Raw genomic sequence first — 18,684 nt, forward strand, 5'->3', positions numbered from 1 at the left:
GTCCTCAGATATGAAATTTTATCTACCCCTATTATATGAATGGTACTGCCAAAAACCTCTCTGCTTTGTCATAAAAGTAGTTTCACATTCGGATGCTCCTCTTGAAGCGAAAAATCAACATAAAATACATGAATTTTAATATCGACAGAAATTGTGATGTTTAAAAAAATTAAATTCGTAGCTTTTATCATGAATATTGATATCTATTACAGATTACTGGGATTGGATGTTTGATAACATCTCTACTTGACAGCCTTACAAATCAGGTGCTAATTTTTCCGTAGTACAATTGGTTTGCTATCAAAGTCTGCACTTCATTCAACCTTTTGACTAACTGCGCAGAAGAAAAGAGCAACTTTACAGATAAAGGTTTTCTCGATGGTAACAGAGGTGTGTTGAATCGTTGTAATTCTCCAGCGATATGTAGATTGGTGAAACGTACAGTTCACGATAGCCTGGATACCAGACCTTTCGCGCGATGCGATGATAAGAGTAGAGTAGAGTAGAGTAGAGTTTTAATAACCCCTTTTGGGCGGGGAAGATCTAGTAGTAGAGTAGGGATAGAGTTGGCACCCGAGAGCGCTTGGCAGCCGAACTCTGATTTCTATCGCGCTAGAGCTAATTAATGGGCCGTGTGGCTATCTGTGGCGGCGGCGCGAGTTGCTTCCCCGGCCGAGGGATTAGATCCAGGAGCGCGGTGGTCTGGCACCCAGGCTAAGTTCACGATTTAAATCCAAAATAATTTAAAATACGTGTTTTAAATCCCTGGTTTAAATACTCACAAGTGACAGAGAACAGACAATGATTAAACCTATCAAACAAGGCAGGAAGGGGCAGCAGACCATACAGCTCTCTGATCGTTCCAGTCCCACAGACAAAAAGGTAGCACTTTGATATAGGAAATAATAGTTATAATAATAACTTTATTGCACAACAATTGTACAAGGTACAAAGTATGGCATGCACTGGTACATAGATAACATTCTATCAGGCTAACCAATCTATCTAATACAATATTATGCAGTAGTCTATCTTATACAATATGGTGTAGTAGTGGGATTTTACAATCATTGGAGGAGTTTCTTACGTCTAGACATTCTTTGATATACTTCCCAATGTATACCATGCATGGATTGTCACATGTCATTATGTACTTAAATCTGCTGTTCAAGTCCATTGAGATAAATCCTGGTAAATCCGACGATAGCATTGAGTATAGTGAATTACATATATCAAAATATTTGGGACATACAATCAAAAAGTGATATTCGTCTTCAACTACCTCTGGACAAAATGGGCAAACCCTCTGGTCGATAGGAAGTTTTTGAAATCTCCCCGTTTCTAGACTTAATTTATGACAGCCAATTCTGAGTTTTGTGATTGCCCTACTAGTACATACTTCAAGGCTCTTGATGTTTGAAAGGTAGTTTTCTTGCTTATAATTCTTGTTTAAGGTAGAAAGAAAGTAAAGTTTGGAATTGTTTTGAATAGAAGATATAGCTATAGGGTTGTGTCAACTTTGCATTGTGTAATGTGTATATTGTAGGGATATTGGGAATCACATACAAACACACACAGATTCACACACACACACACACATGCACGCACACACACACACACACAGAGATTCACAGACAGACACATGTACTAGTACAACTACAAAAGCACACCAACAGAGACAATATCTTTCTTTGCGTTCCATGAGGATTTCAACCAATGACATTTCATATATATATAGGTCATATAAGATGTCTTTGATTCTGGTAAGGCCATGTTGATTTGATTCAATGAATGACATCTGCGCGCGCATAAATTTTCAGCCGTTTCCAAAAAAAGAGACGTTTTTGACCATACTGTAAATTTTACAAAGCAGTGGCAGAATAGCAAATATATTTATATTGCCGTGAATTGCAACAACAAAAATTGTGAAAAACTGATAGCAATGTCGTAGCATGCCAAAGCAAATAACAAAGAAGAAGATGTTAGACAAAAAAACATGCATGTGTTTATACATTTGTTCAATTTTCCTGACCACTTATAATTAGATTTCATAATGAAGGCAACTTTTTTTTGGGCCAAACTTTTCTTCATTCGCACGCTCACATCAGTTTTGGAGTTTCTAGAAGATGTCATCCATGTAATCAAATCAACATGGCCTAATAATAGCCCAGAAAAGAACAAGAAATAGTCATGCCTTTAAAAGTTTAAGTACCAGAGTTATCAACTAAGGATTGATGTGTTCAAAAATTCGTATTTCCCGAGAACCATAGTAGAATGGAACTCGTTGTCATCAGATGCTGTAGGAACACCTTCGCTAAATAGCTTCAAAGAACGATTGCAGTCAGATGTGCAAAAGTTAGGTGTGACAGGCCGTTCAGTGTAATATAACCAGCTGCTGCCGCGCCGCGTGCCTGCGAAGCTGGTGTGTTACGCCGAAGGGCGGTTATACCGGCTATATAGATACAGATACAGAAATGATGTTGTTTCTGCAGGTGCCATGCTGGAGGACGGCTGTGTGTTGAAGTGCCGGCGCTGTCGATCATTACTGGTGAATGGACGCTCCGTTGTCGGCAGTCACGGCAACGGTGACAACTGTCCAATGGAAGGTCTATCCACGCTGTGGTACATCAGCGATAACGACATCCCTGACTGGATACAGGAACAAATCGTTCAGGTAATCTGTTCACAGTTCAAGAAAGTCCTTGTGTTTGTAAATTGTAGTTGAATTTTGTTCCATTCATCTATGCATTAAAAGATGGAAATTAGAACTAGAAAGGCAACATTTGCGAGCAAATACAGCATGTTTAGCCATACTCCTCGCCATGCAAAAAATGGACTCTCCCCAAATAACAATGGACCATTCTAAAATACTTGCACTAAAAAAATGAATCACCCCAGTCCAAAACTGAGTCTTCCAGTAGCACCTCAACACAATATGGACCAGTCCACAACCATATCCACTAATTGATTAACACTTCTGCTAAAGAATGGACTTTTTCATAATCATTCCAGCTCAAAATTGAAAGAAATAATTAAAGAATCCTCCCCTTGCAAGAATGGGATATTCCGTGCCATTTCCATGTAAACCAGTCGAAAAATATCCGCTGAAAATTACACTCTTGCGCATAATCAACCCAGTTCAAAATTGAATTAAAAAAGATCAGCCCCAGGGAAGAATGAAGTTTTCCATAGTATACATATGAAGATTTGACAGGAGACGAAGGAAATGACCAAAAACAACATATTTGGGTCAATTCAAAGTCACCGAGAGGGTTTTAATATAATATTTGTAATATGTTTGAACTATTTTGATTAAAAGAATGTCTAAGTCACAACAGTTCTAAAGTGTTCAAACAATTAGAATTGAAACTTATAACATGTTTGAACTCATTTCACATACGTTGGAAACATTTCGAACGTAACTACACAAAAATCTCTTTATTTAGAACAGTTTCAAACCATCTATCCAAATGTTTCAATGTTCGAACAATTTGTAACAAAAGATTTTCACAATTGCCCTCATAAACGAAGGTGCTAAGTCCTCCTGTGTGTTTCTGCCTATTTTCGGTGGCCGCGCTAGACCACCAGCGGATTTGTTTTGACGGAGCGTCACCCGCGCGCGACGATGTACACTGTTCGGCACCGCTAATATCCGGCATTTTCCCGCTCCAAAACACTCCACAAGACCCACGTTTTTAGTGTTTTGCCTCTTGTGCAACACGATTCGATTTGCATTACTAACGGGACGAAAATGATAGAAAAAATTCACCCCGTCCCGGCGTCCGTCCCAAAAACATGAACGACATGAAAATATATTTTCTTACAGATTCAATCACAAAAATCAACAGCATGGGATTCCAAATTTTCGCAACGGCCGACCATTTATCATGGTTGAACTTCCTTCCAAGGCGTGCGATAGATAAACATTCCCGGCACATAATAGTCACTAGTACCAGACTAACGCAAGCTCATGATGATAATAGGGAGAAAGTTTGTCAGTGAAGTTTGGCCACCAGAGGGTACATTCATTTAACGTTACAAGCTAGCGCAAAGGGGCGAATCATTGACCTTACCCGGGACTGACTCTACTGGCCTAATCATTCCTTTTTTGCCGAATTCTACGATCCATACGCCCGTACGTAGGACATGTAGGAAGGCACCGCCTACCACCCGCCTTTGATCATGTATGAAGTCGGCGGCAGAGAGAGATCATCAATCAATTTTGACAGGAGTGTCGCGCCAGTCTGAGGAGAAACGATCTCCCGTGTTGTGTTGAAGAATTTGGAGTTTGAAAATATCTGGAATAACTAATGCTAGAATAAACATTCACAAAATCATTGATTTAACTTGTTTTCTGTTATAAAATTTCCTAAACTGCGATTTAACCACTGAGTTTAAGGGAACATGGTGTTTTCCCGATAATCACGTTAAATGTTTATGTCCGGTCTTTCCTCCTCGTAAGCAAACTTCAAGCTTGGCCAGGTGCAAGGCACTCGGGGTCAATGACCTGTAGGTCATATGTAGTATTGAAAGTGACAGAAGTGGCAAATATTGTCAAGAAAGCCCAAAATAAATCGTTTTGAATATATGTATGCCAAAAATGGGAATGTAGTCCTTTAAATATTTGTTCAAGCCACATATACAGCAAATTTCAGGTCATTCGGTTGAAATACAAGGGCGCAGGAGGCCAAGATATGCTAAAAATAGCCTAAAAACCTCAATAAAATCACTTTCAAGGTCAATATCAAAAAAAGGAAAAGAACGTACATTGGTTTTTGCCTACATTACCTCTGTACCAAATTTCAGGTCATTTGGTCAAAAAATGACAGAGATGAATCGATTTGAAGATTTGACAGGAGAAGAAACATGAGAGAAAACAATATGTTGAGCCATACTTATGGCTAAACATAATAAGCAGCATTATTACACAGGCTGACTATAGCCATGGGTAATTGTTGCTGTTCTATACCTCACTATCATTGTCCTTCCATGTGATCATTAGAAAATTGTTTACCAAAGAACATTTGGGTCTTTAGACCTAGTGTTTGTTTGAGTACTGGGGTGAACTGTGAGTTTGTTACTACTGAGTTAGCCTGTGTTTACACAATGTCACGCTGGCGGAGGTTAATGACCCCCTCCCATTTGGGGCGTGATTTAGTCAAGCTACTACTGAGTCTGCCATGCCCATATGTTGTGTGACTACCCTCAGACCTGAAGAAAGATGGCCGGTGTCCTCTGAAAGCTTCTCACCACAGCTTATAATTGTCCTGTGTACAGTTTGATTCTCTATGTTCAATGAATCATTAGAAATGTGTTCCTTGTTTACTGCCCTTCCAGGTACATTGGACCAAAGGGAGACTCCTGTGCCCCAAGTGTGCGGGCCGCCTGGGTTCGTTTGACTTTGTCTCTCTGGTAAAGTGTCCCTGTGGTGATCAGGTCTTCCCTCCCATTCACATCCAGAGATGTCGTGTAGACGTGGACAAAGTCTCACCAAAACACATACCAAAAACACGTCAAGGGGAAAGGTTAGCTTTAAAAATGTGCGAAACAAAGGAACAAGCCTGTGGCATTCTTACTTCTGAACACTTTGCAGATGGACAGTTGGTAGAAAGGCACTGTGAGAAGGGACAAAGGGGCAAAAACAGGACAACAGGTGTTACAACTGTGAGAACAGGTGATGCACCTGCCGGAACAGATGTATCTGCCGGAACAGGTGTTGCACCTGGTGGAACAAGTGTTACACCTGCTAGAAAAGTTGTTACACCTGGTGGAACAGGTGATGCACCTGCTAGAACAAATGCTGCACCTGGTGATACAGGTGCCTCGTATGTTGCTGATGATGGGCCATGTGAAATGGATTCCTCTGTCAGTGACATGGCAGATTCAACTTCCAGCACTATAGATGAGGAGGACTCTGAGGAAGACCAAACTGTGTGGAGCTCTGCAAGTTGGCAACGCCCCCTTGTGGTTGCAGATGGTAACGACAGTTGCATCCATGACACAAACTTGTTCCATGTGTTAGAAGGCTTAGATGGAGGGAGCACAGGACATGCTACTACTACAGCAGACAGACGGAGATCTAAGAGGCAGACAAAGAGGGACAGGAACAAGCTGAAGAACATTCGGAAGAAGCAGAGAAGACAAGAGAAGTGGGTGAAGAAACAGGTGACTTATTGCTTCTCTTCAGAGTAAGTAATAAAACAAAGGTTGTACTTTTTGTCTGACACATCAAGTCAAGAATATGCTGTATACCAAAGTACAATGGTATCTTTACATAATGCAAATAATTATAACTGTATGCAAATATCTAGGTGCACTTGAAAATTAGGTGCAGAACTCTAAGTTTGGGTGCACAAAAGTGCATATGCTCCCAGTATTTCAAGCCCTGATACATGTATTTGACTCGAGATTTGTACTACAAACCCTATAGCTACATGTGGTAGCCATGTCTTGTGTGTCTGTACAGTAAAACTAGCCATGTCCTACCTTCTCACTAGACCCAGGAGGATGAGAGATTTGAGGAGGCAGAGAGAGACGGTCTGACCTGTCCTATCTGCCTGGACCTGTACTATGAACCCTACGTGTGTCAGCCATGCGGACACGTCTTCTGTGTCTGTACAGTAAAACTAACCATGTCCTACCTTCTCACTAGAACCAAGAAGATGAGAGGTTTGAGGAAGCAGAGAGAGACGGTCTGACCTGTCCTATCTGTCTGGACCTGTACTATGAACCCTACGTGTGTCAGCCATGCGGACATGTCTTCTGTGTCTGTACAGTAAAACTAACCATGTCCTACCTTCTCACTATAGACCCATGAGGATGAGAGGAGGCAGAGAGAGACGGTCTGACCTGTCCTGTCTGCCTGGACCTGTGCTATGAACCCTACGTGTGGCAGCCATGCGGACATGTCTTCTGTGTCTGTACAGTAAAACTAACCATGTCCTACCTTCTCATTATAGACCCAGGAGGATGAGAAATTTGAGGAGGCGGAGAGAGACGGTCTGACCTGTCCTATCTGCCTGGACCTGTGCTATGAACCCTACGTGTGGCAGCCATGCGGACATGTCTTCTGTGTCTGTACAGTAAAACTAACCATGTCCTACCTTCTCACTATAGACCCAGGAGGATGAGAAATTTGAGGAGGCAGAGAGAGACGGTCTGACCTGTCCCATCTGTCTGGACCTGTACTATGAACCCTACGTCTGTCAGCCATGTGGACATGTCTTCTGTGACCCGTGTTTGCGTCAGATCGCTAAGGACAACCCCGGCTGTACGGCCTGCCCACTCTGTCGTACTGTGGTCATCACGGTCAACTACTCTTACCGTAAGTTTAGTCCAGGCTTTTTAGTATCTGCCTTTGCAAGATTTCTACCTTGGGAAAGTGTCAATGGCATTATTACACTCATATGTGAATGTTCTCCCTTAGATATCATTAGAAACATATGTATGAGTGAAAGACTACTGGCTACTTTTCCCAAGAGAGTGAAGTATTGTTGTGGGCATGTTTGTGTGTGTGTGTCTGTCTTACTCTGAATGAATGGTGTGAGGTCTGCCTGTCTCTGATTGCCTTGTTGCATCTTGTTTTTATTGCCGAAGTGTCATCAATTAGTGTAGTTTTTAAGATTAACCACATGAATGTGCAAAAACGAAACATTGTTTTACATTCCTGACACAGAATACTATCGTCATCATTACATTGTATATTGTTTTAGTCATTAGAATGCACATTATTAGATCGATTGCTATTCATGTTAAAGATAAGTTCTTTGAAATTGTTAAATATTACATTTGTAGAAATAGTCCATTGTTATGTATCTACAAATTGCCATACATTGTACCCGTTACAATTGTCGTTCAATAAAGTTCTCCTTCTTCAATATCATATTTACAAGACAAGTTACATTGAGCTACTTTGCTCTCTTCCTTTATCAGAACTTAGTAAGACTATGCAGGAGTTCTTCCCGCGACACCACGAGTCTCGGCGCCGAGCAGAGCGTCAGACCAGCTACAAGAGCTGGCCGCTCCCGGGGGTGACCGGCGCCCGCGCTCTGTGGTGGACGACCGTGACCTCGCTGACCCCTCGCCGAGGCCGGCGGAACTACCCTCACTACCGCAGCAACGACGATGACCTGAACTACGACGGGAGTATGTTTGATGAACTCTTGGTGTACTTCTTCTCTGTTAACTGGGTCATCGGGTTATTTGTGGTGTGTGGTCTGTGTTACCTTGCCATCCGTACTTTCATTTTCTAATCAGGCCTTGGCCCCAAAAAATGTTGCATTTCCGGTTATCTGATTGACCCTAGCCGTTTTTTTGCACCCTCCTGAAAGCAGAGTCCCTATCGCTCGCTCGCGTACGGGCCCTGCTCTTTAGCCCCGGTAGACACGGTTATGGCGATGTTACTGACAGTTGCTCATGAATAATTAATGCCTATCCTTATTGTTCTGAACCTAAAGTAACGATGTGAGACGTAACCTGATTGGTTGATAGCTTCCCAGTGTCCTTTTGCTCTAGATGAGGTTTAGCAAACCCTCTGATTGGCTGAAGCTGTTTTGGTGATGACGGCGCCAGAACCGTGTCTACCGGGGCTAAAGAGCAGGGCCCCTACGCGAGCGAGCTAACAAATCGAGCGATAGGGGCTCTGCTTTCAGGAGGGTGTTTTTTTGTTGACTGCTGGCAAGGGACATAGAGATTTCAATCTGAGCGATAAAAATGTTGTCATTTCTGTTGCAATAGAACATTGTGCTTGTGGAATGTATATCTGTATATTTAAAGTATGCTGTTTACTTCAGGACCATAGTTGGAAACACAACAATGATTTTCCTAGACCATAGAGGAAGACAGTCAGTCAAAAACAACCATGATGCAGAGTCATAAACATAGAATTTTATTACCAAATCATTGATGTATCTGTAACAGATATGAAATTTACTAATTATGAATTGTACATATTGAAAACATTGCAAGAATCGTGCAATTTCACTTTACTAATGCATGTGCTTTTAAAACAGTGCAAACCCTACATGTGTATCACGTCTCTTACATAATCAAGGGTTGAAAGAGCTTATGCTTGCTCCCACACTAGTGTGTTCTTATCAATGCTACTACACATATAGTACGTTCTCTACAATGTACAATGAATGGAGCATAAACTACAGTCAAACCTGGATTCAGCAACCACTCTAGGGACTGAGGAAAAATGTTTGCTGAGGACAGTTGGGGTTAAGGCCACACCAATTTAATATCTTGGTTAACGGATTTTGTTTTTAAATTTTAGCACGAGGACATGATGAAAACAGAAGGCTGGGGTGAAAACTTGCACCTGACCCTGTTCACTCCCTGAAATTGTGTGCACCAAAGTACAAACTTTCCTCTGAGATTCTGTTTTCATGTTGATTTTCCAATCTAGCATTTAAAAAAAAATTCGGGTAACCAAGAAATCAAATTGGTGTGGCCTAACTATGTAAAAATAGACGGGACTGTTTTAATGTGGCCTGTGACTGGAGATGGTTGCCCAACGAGGTTGGACTGTAACAAGGATGGTACCCAGGCCTTTGTCAAAGTCTAGAGGAGAAATTCATGACAAGCAAACTTCTGGCAACAGAGCTTCCATGACTTTTCAATCTACTTGCTACGGAACATCTGTATATTACATTAATGTTCTTACATGTAAACACGCCAACAACAGTTCATCAGGGCTAAACATGTTTCACTTTCAACATCTTTTGTTTAGAACACTGAAAGTAAAATAGAATGCATTAACTATACAACCTAGTATACTTCATGTACTTGATTCCATAACGTGACATGTATATTTATACTAGTGTTGGAATACTGCTTCATTTTATAAGTTAAACTTATATTTCTGGTTCAGAACATTGAAAGTAGAGTAGAACACATAAACTTCTTTGACTCTACAGCTATCATTTCTTGTGTGGACAAGTGTAAAAATCCTTCAAGATTTAAGTTTCCTTTACAACAGTTGTGAACGTGTAGATGTACTTTGTTTTTTTGGCTTGCTGAGGTTGATGCAGTGTTTGTGTCTCAACCCAAGCTGCTGCTGAAGTCCTGAAACTTCTGCAGCTCCCCCTGGCTGACGGTGTTGTGCGCTGCAGCCAGGGACTTCACAAAGTCCTTCAGACAGACATCACGGGGCACGACCTGCAGAACAAACATTATGTCAATCACTCATCATCTTTATTCAGATCATACAGAAGTACAGATACAGATATTCGAGTATGATGACCGTGTCAGTCCCTACACCTAAGTGAGGAGGGCTGACACGGTAGCCTTTGCGTGGATTTGTTTAGGGTGGATGACAGGTTGCGAATCTGACACCCACACACTTTGGGCATCCGTCTTCTCCAGCAGCACCAATTCGAGGGAGACGTGCTGGTGCTGGTTGGGATGCTTGCAGCGAGCTGCCGGATGACTCTTACGTTGCAGAACAAACACCAAGCACATTTAAGCCACAGCACGGGGCAAACGTGTTTCCTATGACATGGCAAAGTCCTTTCAACACTTACAATGCATAACCTATAGTCCTATTACCGCACATGGGTTTGCCCTTAGTAATAGCCTCCGGCTAGCTGGGCAACCCTGGCATGTACATGCTGAACCAATAAATAAATAAAAAATAAATGCGAAACTGGTATGGATATTCTGTTCCTTTAGGATAGAAGTGAATTGTTTTCTCCCAGTGTGTGATCAAAAACAGACAGTTGGAGACTGCTAACCTGATCAGAAGGCATCTCTCCCAGTCTCCCCTTCACAGCTCCTACAGCCTGACTAGCACAGGGGGTCCACTGATCACCTAGTGGGAGCATACAACCAAAAATCATTGAGAGATCATTGAAAGACCTTGGAGATCATTATACGATTATTGAACAAACATTGATTGAGAGCTCACTGGAAGACCATGGAGAGATCTATCAAATTTATTGGATGCTCTTAATGGTCTTGCTTCTGTGGAATCCCTTCTTAAAAATGCTACAGTACAGAAAAGCTACTCTCCATGAAGAGGTTGACAGTTGTTTTCTGACTGACTAACTTTTCTGACGGCTATGTTTTCTGACTGGTAAGGCCACACCAATTCAATTTCTTGGTTAACGGATTTTGTTTTTTAATTTTAGCACGAGGACATCATAAAAACAGAAGGCTGGGGTGAAAACTTGCACCTGACCCTGTTCACTCCCTGAAACTGTGTGCATCAAAGTAAAAACTTTCCTCGAAGATTCTGTTTTGTTGATTTTCCAATCTAGCATTTTTTTTAAATCCGTTAACCAAGAAATTAAATTGGTGTGGCCTACATGTAAGGGACTATCAGAAAAGTCATTTAGAAATTTAAAAATTTACATCCCCAACCCAACATCTACTTGGAGAGCACAGAAAAGCCATGCCCCCCACCTGTGGTCTGTTTCCAGTGTGTGGCCAGCTGCAGGTCTCTGATTGGTTCAAACAGCGCGGCGAGGATGACGGTGGCGATGTCGCTGCCGGAGTAGCCCTGCGTCCTGTCCGCCAGCTGGTCCCACTCCTGATCCGTCAGCTGGACCCTGTTCTGACTGGTGTGGATCTGCAACAGGGACTTCCTGGACTCCCTAAAAACAAAACATACGATGTAGATATTGATGACCAAATAGTAAGGTACAAATTATAACAATGATAAGCATGGCATGGTTTAAGGTCTCAGTTCGGGGGTTTTTTTTTACAATTCGGGGCCGACCTGACTTGTTCCAAGAAAGGCAATAGCGCTTCTCCAAACATCCTTTTCCAGGCAATTTAATGTTTCCGATGGATAGGGGTGCCTTGCCACTGAACGACAGACACATTTGATACTTTCTGTGGAAACATCATTTTAGGGAATTCTTCCAAGGCCGCTGGAAGGAAAATAAGAGTTTTCCTAGGATAATGACTGATACGGCAATAAAGGTCATCATTCTGTCTGTGCAAATAAGAAAAATGAAAAAAATCGTGGAGATACATTTTCCGCAATCCCCGATGGTGCGAAACCATGCAAAACGCACATAGAACGCACGATTTGGGTAATCAGGCTACAAGGCCGCGTTACCGTCATCGCGCACTAATACCAGGAAGTCTTCGCGGACGACCAAAACTCCGAAACGACAATCGGGCCTTTCAGGAATTATAAAAGATTACACACTGCTATAGCCATAGCTGAAAAATCTGGAGACAAAACTACCGAGAAAACATATGATTTGCATCTTATTTTAGGGACTACTTAATAGGTATTCAGTCAAAACAAATTCCAAACCGTGCACCTGTCAGGCAGAGGGACATAGATCCTCCTTTGGAACCTGCGTAAGAAGGCTGAGTCCAGTTCCCAGGGACAGTTGGTGGCGCACATCAGGAAGATCTTCTCCGACAGCACCGAGGTGTCCGCCCCCTCCATCTGACGTAGCAGCTCCGTCTTCACGCGCCTCGTGTGTTCCTCCTCCCGACTCGTTCTCTTCCGACAGATGCTGTCGATTTCATCGATGAAGATAACCTGGTGATAAAAGAAGTTTTGAGTGACAATTCTTAGCGTAAGACAAGTTTTGAGTGACAATTCTTAGCGTAAAACAAGTTTTGGTTTCAAGCGTTAGAATAAAATTCTAAAACGTTAGAATAAAATTATAAAACGTCAACTCTTGTAATTTAGCTGGGTACTGTAAGACTGCCACATTAAAAAGATAACCTGGTGATAAAACATGTTTTGAGTGACAATTCTTAGCGTAAAACAAGTTTTGGTTTCAAGCGTTAGAATAAAATTCTAAAACGTTAGAATGAAATTATAAAACGTCAACTCTTGTAATTTTGCTGGGTACTGTAAGACTGCCACATTAAAAAGATAACCTGGTGATAAAACATGTTTTGAGTGACAATTCTTAGCGTAAAACAAGTTTCGAGTGACAATTCTTAGCGTAAAACAAGTTTTGAGTGACAATTCTTAGCGTAAAACAAGTTTTGAGTGACAATTCTTAGCGTAAAACAAGTTTTGGTTTCAAGCTTTAAAATAAAATTGTACAACGTCAACTCTTGTAATCCTCGGCTGGATACTGTAAGACTGCCACATTAAAAAGACCTGCTGCCTAAACTCTGTAACCAATAGAGAATTGGGTGCCAAACAGTTACTTCAGAGTGCTAAGGTTAAAGAGATCTGAAGTATCCCCAAGGTATGCACACTTAAGATATGTTAGTGTCCAGAAAATTATTGAAAGCGACCGAGAAAACTGTTTCTTTAATGTAGTGGTTTTAGGGTATAACATGTACTTAAAAAACATGTTAAGAACAAACTTTTGGACAAGTACAAAACCTATGTCCAGAACACTAGCAACAATACTAAAAGTAATAGTAATGGTAATGCCTGTGGACCCAAACAGAACATCCAACTTCAACTGTTTACCAACAGTAATCCTAACTCACTGATGTTCCCTTTCTGTAAGCTGCCTGCTGGAACAATTCCTTTATCAACCTGAAATGTGCCAAAAACACATCAGAGGAACCAAATATCTGGGAATGGTACTAGAAAACTTTTCTCTGGTTCAACAATGTTTGGTAGAACTATCAAATAAAGTACAGCTACCTGTCGTACCTACAGGAACCACTAGGGGGCACTGTGGCAGACCTGAGACCAGATTCAACTGCTGACATGGTTGCTAACTAGTGCTGCATACCTAAACCCCGGACCTGATCCGGACTGGACCTAACGTTTAAGTCCGGACTTGAAAAAAAAAATGTCTCTCGCTTATACTCTCCTTTTTGTTTTAAACCATCTTTAACCTTCCTTAGATCATGAAATTTGCACTGGAAAAAATGTGAAAACATTGCTGCTTTTGTGTTTATAACTAAACTTTTGTGTTTACTACTGACTATACTTACAAGTCCGCACCTGAACCTGAACCTCTGGATCTAAATCTGGACCTGAACCTGAACAGGGGTTTAGGTACACAGCACTATCGCTAACCAACAAGCCTGGACGATGATAATGTAACGGACCATTTCTGGCCTGTCCCCCACCCCTAGGTGAATCTCCGGTGATAACTCAAGGAGCACTCACAGACAAGACGCCTTGAGGCCTTTATTCGTCTCTCTACTCGTCTATCCATGACGTCACTGGAAGAGTCTATATCTATCAGGAGGGGGGGATGAGTCCACTATGGGCTCTTACACTAAATTACCAAAAAGGAGGAAAGAGGTGAAGAAGGTAACATGCTCCCCCTCCCGAGACTGACAATGGAACAGTCCTAAGAAATATTCCTAGCTGTATGAAGAGTTCTACTCCAGGTTGTAGAAAATGTCTCACTTTTCACTCTCCCCCACCCAGCTGGAGATGAGGTCGGAGCTGGACACACAGTAGAACGTGGAGTCTATCTCTGACGACAGCGCATGGGCTAGGCGAGACTTCCCTGGAACAACAACAAAACAAGCCATTTGTCACAATTGTCTTTAACAAAATAAATGCAGGATAAAGGTACAAAAAGTTTAAACATGGTATATTTATTAGAAGACATGTAACTAAATAGTAAATGAATAGCTCAGTCCATTATTATCATTAATTGTGTTTCTTGAAAAGAGGTGGGGGAATCTACCCCTGGCCAGTACAATGAACCTGCATACATGTACTGTATATACTATAAACTTTCTATCTTTCCTGTCTAAAATGAGCTATACTGGTTTGAGATAACTTTTAAATTAATGGTTCATTCATTCATTACCATAAAACTCCTATTTACGTACACAATTTTTAAACTTTTCAAGTTGCAAGCAGGTGCTCCAGGCCGACACCAAAGTCGGGGTGCATACGTTAGGAGGGGTTCTTCCTCGGAAAAATCGCATATCAGCATGAGAGTATGGTACATCTTCATGAAAATGAAGTGTGGAATGCTACCACACAATCAATCAGTAATAAAGAATAAATAATACATATGCTTAAATTGTCTGATATTTTCTACCCAGAAACATTTTCTCAGTAACCCTTTAAGTCGGTAAACATCATCGGAAGGATGATCATGTCAACCTCTTAACTATCCACCGAAATGCTGGAGAGGGGGTGCGTACGTTAGGAGGGTTTTTCCCCTGAACGTTTCAACTCACTGAGTCTGGCCTGCAATCGTCCCAAATCGGGGGTGCGTACGTTAGGAGGGGTGCGTACGTAAATAGGGATTTTACGGTAATTCATTTTATAACATTGTCTGTAGTCTTACCTGTACCTGGTGGCCCGTACAAGAGGATTCTTCTCCATGGCTTTCTCCCACCTGAAACAAGATGGAACGTCGTCAGCTGAAGAGAAAACATTCATCTTTACAATAGCATCTTGACTTTGCAAAAGGAATACAGTTGTTTGTATTACATTTCAATTTTCATGATGTAAAATCTTGAATTAAGAAAATCTTGAAGTAAGAATTATGACTAGAACTGAATGTTAAATGAAAATGTACAATATTAATTTTCACAAAACATGAACCCATCTTATAAAGTAACTAAGATCTACCAGAATAATTCAGCAGTGCCACCTGTGAACAAGTGTGGGTACTGCAGGGGGAGAATGATGGCCTCCCTCAGAGCCTGCTTGGCTTCTTCCAACCCAGCCACATCCTGGAACCTTAAGGACCCCTTGGGCACGATTGCATCTTCAATGGAGATCCTCCTGCTTGTCTTTCTGTCATCTGGTTGTTTCTTAGACACTGGAGTGTCCACACAACCTGGAAATCAACAACACTGTTTCAAAATTGTATCCAGTTGCTTGAGTAACTATTTTGGTGGAACAACCAGGAATTATAAAGTCTTTCTTAAATTTATGACTTGATTTTACAGAATGACATAATACGGACAGCCAAAAATTGATGAGTATGTAAAAAGAAAGGTGAGCAATACAGAAAGTAATCACGAAAGTTGTAATATAATTGAAAATACAAAACATAGCACCCACAATGAAACTTGCTCTTTAATTCATCCACACCTATTCACATGCCAAATATTACAACAGTCCATCCATGCAAACCACAACATATAACACATACTACAGAAATCATAACCTTCTTGGTGTATGTATGTCATTGTGATGTGTATACATATGTTTTCATTGAATGTTTCAACACTGGAAAATTGGCTTTATACGCTACAAGGAATCAGGGCTGTCTCCAAATTTGCTTGATGAGACAAAAAAATTCAAGATTTCTTTAAAAAAATCTGAACTTCATGACAAGAAACTGATGGAAATGTATTTTCGCAAGCTTAAAATGCCAGATTCAATGCAGGGCTGTCTCCAGGACCCGTCCCTCCGTTCTGGGACAGAAATTTGCTTGTTGAGACCAGAAAAAAATTTACCCTTTCCGTCCTGAATTCTGAACTTTATGACTTGAAATTCATGAAAAGGTATCTTTAAAAGCTTAAAATTATGAATTTAACAACGAAAATTCAAAACATCGGCTACCAACAAGGACTGGGACGTAAAAAAATTCAAAGCTGGAGACAGCCCTGATTCAATGACATAGAAACTAACAACAGGGGCTCCCAAACAATGAGTAAGTCAGAAAAAAATCTAAATCTGGAGACGACCCTGAATTGCATGGATGAAGGTTAGACATCCAGATAGTAAGATATGCCAGAAATAGTTACTCAAGCAACTGGATAAAATTTTGAAACTAATTTTGAAATTATTTCAAATTTTCATCCAGTTGCTTGCGACCCTGAATTGAATCAATGAAAAGTAAGAGTCCTACGGGGTTGAGTGGAAACTCCCTCAGGCACCAGTCTGCTGGTGGTTAGTTGTCTCTGTTTGGTGTGGAGGATCTGCATCTGGTAGTCCATGGATCTCAGCAGTTCTGACAGGGCTGCCTGCAAACATATAAATGCATCTAAATTCGCGAGGTTTTTATTTCGCGCTAAGGGGAAAATGGAGTGGTTGTGGTTTTGATTTCGCGGCAGCGCTATAGTCACATATTGCTAAAGTATTGGACAAAAATGTTTGCAGTGGTTTTAAGTTTGCGGTGAAACGGTCGCTGCGAAAACCGCGAACATAAAACAACCACAAACATTTCTGCATTTACAGTAACCATGAATTATGCACATGAGAACTTAATTTGCATTAATTTGAATTCCTCTGTTTCAAGGACGAAATTGACAACATAAGAACAGCAAGAGTTCTTTTGGAATATAATTTATAAGTAGACTATTGTCCGATGATGTAATACTAATAGCAGAAGAATTGATTCTACTCATTGATCTCTTACTCTGCATGCCATCAATTCACATAGACAATCAGACTTTCACTTCATTTGGACCTGTTTCTGGTGCTGTTTTCTTCACACAAATACAATCAGACCTGTCCCTGGTGCTGTTTTCTTCACACAAACACAATAAGACCTGTCCCTGGTGCTGATTTCTTTACACAAACACAATCAGACCTGTTCCTGGTGCTGTTTTCTTCACACAAATACAATCAGACCTGTCTCTGGTGCTGATTTCTGTCCACAAACACAATCAGACCTATCCCTGGTGCTGATTTCTGTAGACAAACACAATCAGACCTGTCCCTGGAGCTGATTTCTGTACACAAACACAATCAGACCTATCCCTGATGCTGATTTCTTTACACAAACACAATCAGACCTGTCCCTGATGCTGATTTCTTTACACAAATACAATCAGACCTGTCCCTGGTGCTGTTTTCTTCACACAAACACAATAAGACCTGTCCCTGGCGATGATTTCTGTCCACAAACACAGTCAGACCTGTCCCTGGTGCTGATTTCTGTCCACAAACACAATCAGACCTATCCCTGGTGCTGATTTCTGTACACAAACACAATCAGACCTGTCCCTGATGCTGATTTCTGTACACAAACACAGTCAGACTTGTCCCTGGTGCTGAATGCTACACACCCACACACACCGACCTGCACACCCCTACACACACCACCTTCCTACAACCCTTACACATACCCACCCACACAACCACCCACTCACACAACCACCAACCGACCACACAACCACCCACCAACCTCCCCCAAACACACACTCAACAGGATCTCTCATCTTAACAACTTATACAAGACTGAATCTATTCCTTTCCTTCAAGTGTGTGTCCTGAGGTTGTAACTGGTCACAGACACAAACACCAGGTCCTTGAGAGTCCATCTAATGTTAATCTCGATGACATGAAAATGGAGATCTAAATCTCTTGATATATCTACACCATAACACCAAGGACAGTGGTTTACAAAACGATCAAAACAAAAGAGAGACTCAAACACCAGGTCCTTTAAAGTCATTGAAATATTTATCTTAATGGTATAAAGATGAAGATGTTAATCTCTTGATATATCTACACCATAACACCAAGGACAGTGGTTTACAAAATGATCAAAACAAAGTAGAAACACAAACACCAAGTCGTAGAAAGTCCATGAAATGTTAATCTTGATGACATAAAATGAAGATCTAAGTCGTCTGATATATCTACACCATAACAGCAAGGACAGTGGTTTAAAAACTGATCAAAACAAAAAACAGACCAAGTCCTTGAAAGTCTATGAAATGTTAATCTTGATGACATAAAAATGAAGATCTAAATCGCGTGGTATACCTATAACACCAAGGACAGGGGTTTAATTAGCTAGGACAGCGGCACGTTGATATGAGGTGGGATAAAGCAGGCACTATACATTACTCTGGAGCTGCCAT

General features: G+C 41.2%; 2 protein-coding genes across 2 annotated transcripts in view; one reads left to right on the plus strand and one right to left on the minus strand.

Annotated features, from left to right (window-relative positions):
• The first annotated feature begins 263 nt into the window (after window positions 1-263).
• Window positions 264-8,285, plus strand: LOC136425147 (E3 ubiquitin-protein ligase RNF180-like). The gene is made up of 7 exons (XM_066413945.1): window positions 264-390; window positions 2,493-2,674; window positions 5,338-6,165; window positions 6,653-6,814; window positions 6,960-7,073; window positions 7,117-7,324; window positions 7,933-8,285. The coding sequence occupies exons 2-7, from the start codon at window positions 2,498-2,500 to the stop codon at window positions 8,250-8,252; spliced, it is 1,809 nt and encodes a 602-aa protein (XP_066270042.1). The 5' UTR covers window positions 264-390; window positions 2,493-2,497; the 3' UTR covers window positions 8,253-8,285.
• Window positions 8,286-8,866: 581 nt separating this feature from the next.
• The window catches only part of LOC136424911 (vacuolar protein sorting-associated protein 4B-like), a 44,284-nt gene continuing 34,466 nt past the window's right edge, over window positions 8,867-18,684 (minus strand). The window contains exons 4-12 of the mRNA XM_066413563.1: window positions 16,722-16,836; window positions 15,513-15,701; window positions 15,204-15,254; window positions 14,303-14,405; window positions 13,423-13,471; window positions 12,279-12,505; window positions 11,407-11,597; window positions 10,737-10,813; window positions 8,867-10,161 (exon numbers count right to left, since the gene is read on the minus strand). Coding sequence (XP_066269660.1) covers window positions 10,045-10,161; window positions 10,737-10,813; window positions 11,407-11,597; window positions 12,279-12,505; window positions 13,423-13,471; window positions 14,303-14,405; window positions 15,204-15,254; window positions 15,513-15,701; window positions 16,722-16,836 — 1,119 coding nt within the window. The 3' untranslated portion in view covers window positions 8,867-10,044. The remainder of the gene's footprint in view (window positions 10,162-10,736; window positions 10,814-11,406; window positions 11,598-12,278; window positions 12,506-13,422; window positions 13,472-14,302; window positions 14,406-15,203; window positions 15,255-15,512; window positions 15,702-16,721; window positions 16,837-18,684) is intronic.

This window comes from Branchiostoma lanceolatum, chromosome 19 (genome assembly GCF_035083965.1).
Source record: "Branchiostoma lanceolatum isolate klBraLanc5 chromosome 19, klBraLanc5.hap2, whole genome shotgun sequence".
Taxonomy (NCBI): Eukaryota; Metazoa; Chordata; class Leptocardii; order Amphioxiformes; family Branchiostomatidae; genus Branchiostoma; species Branchiostoma lanceolatum.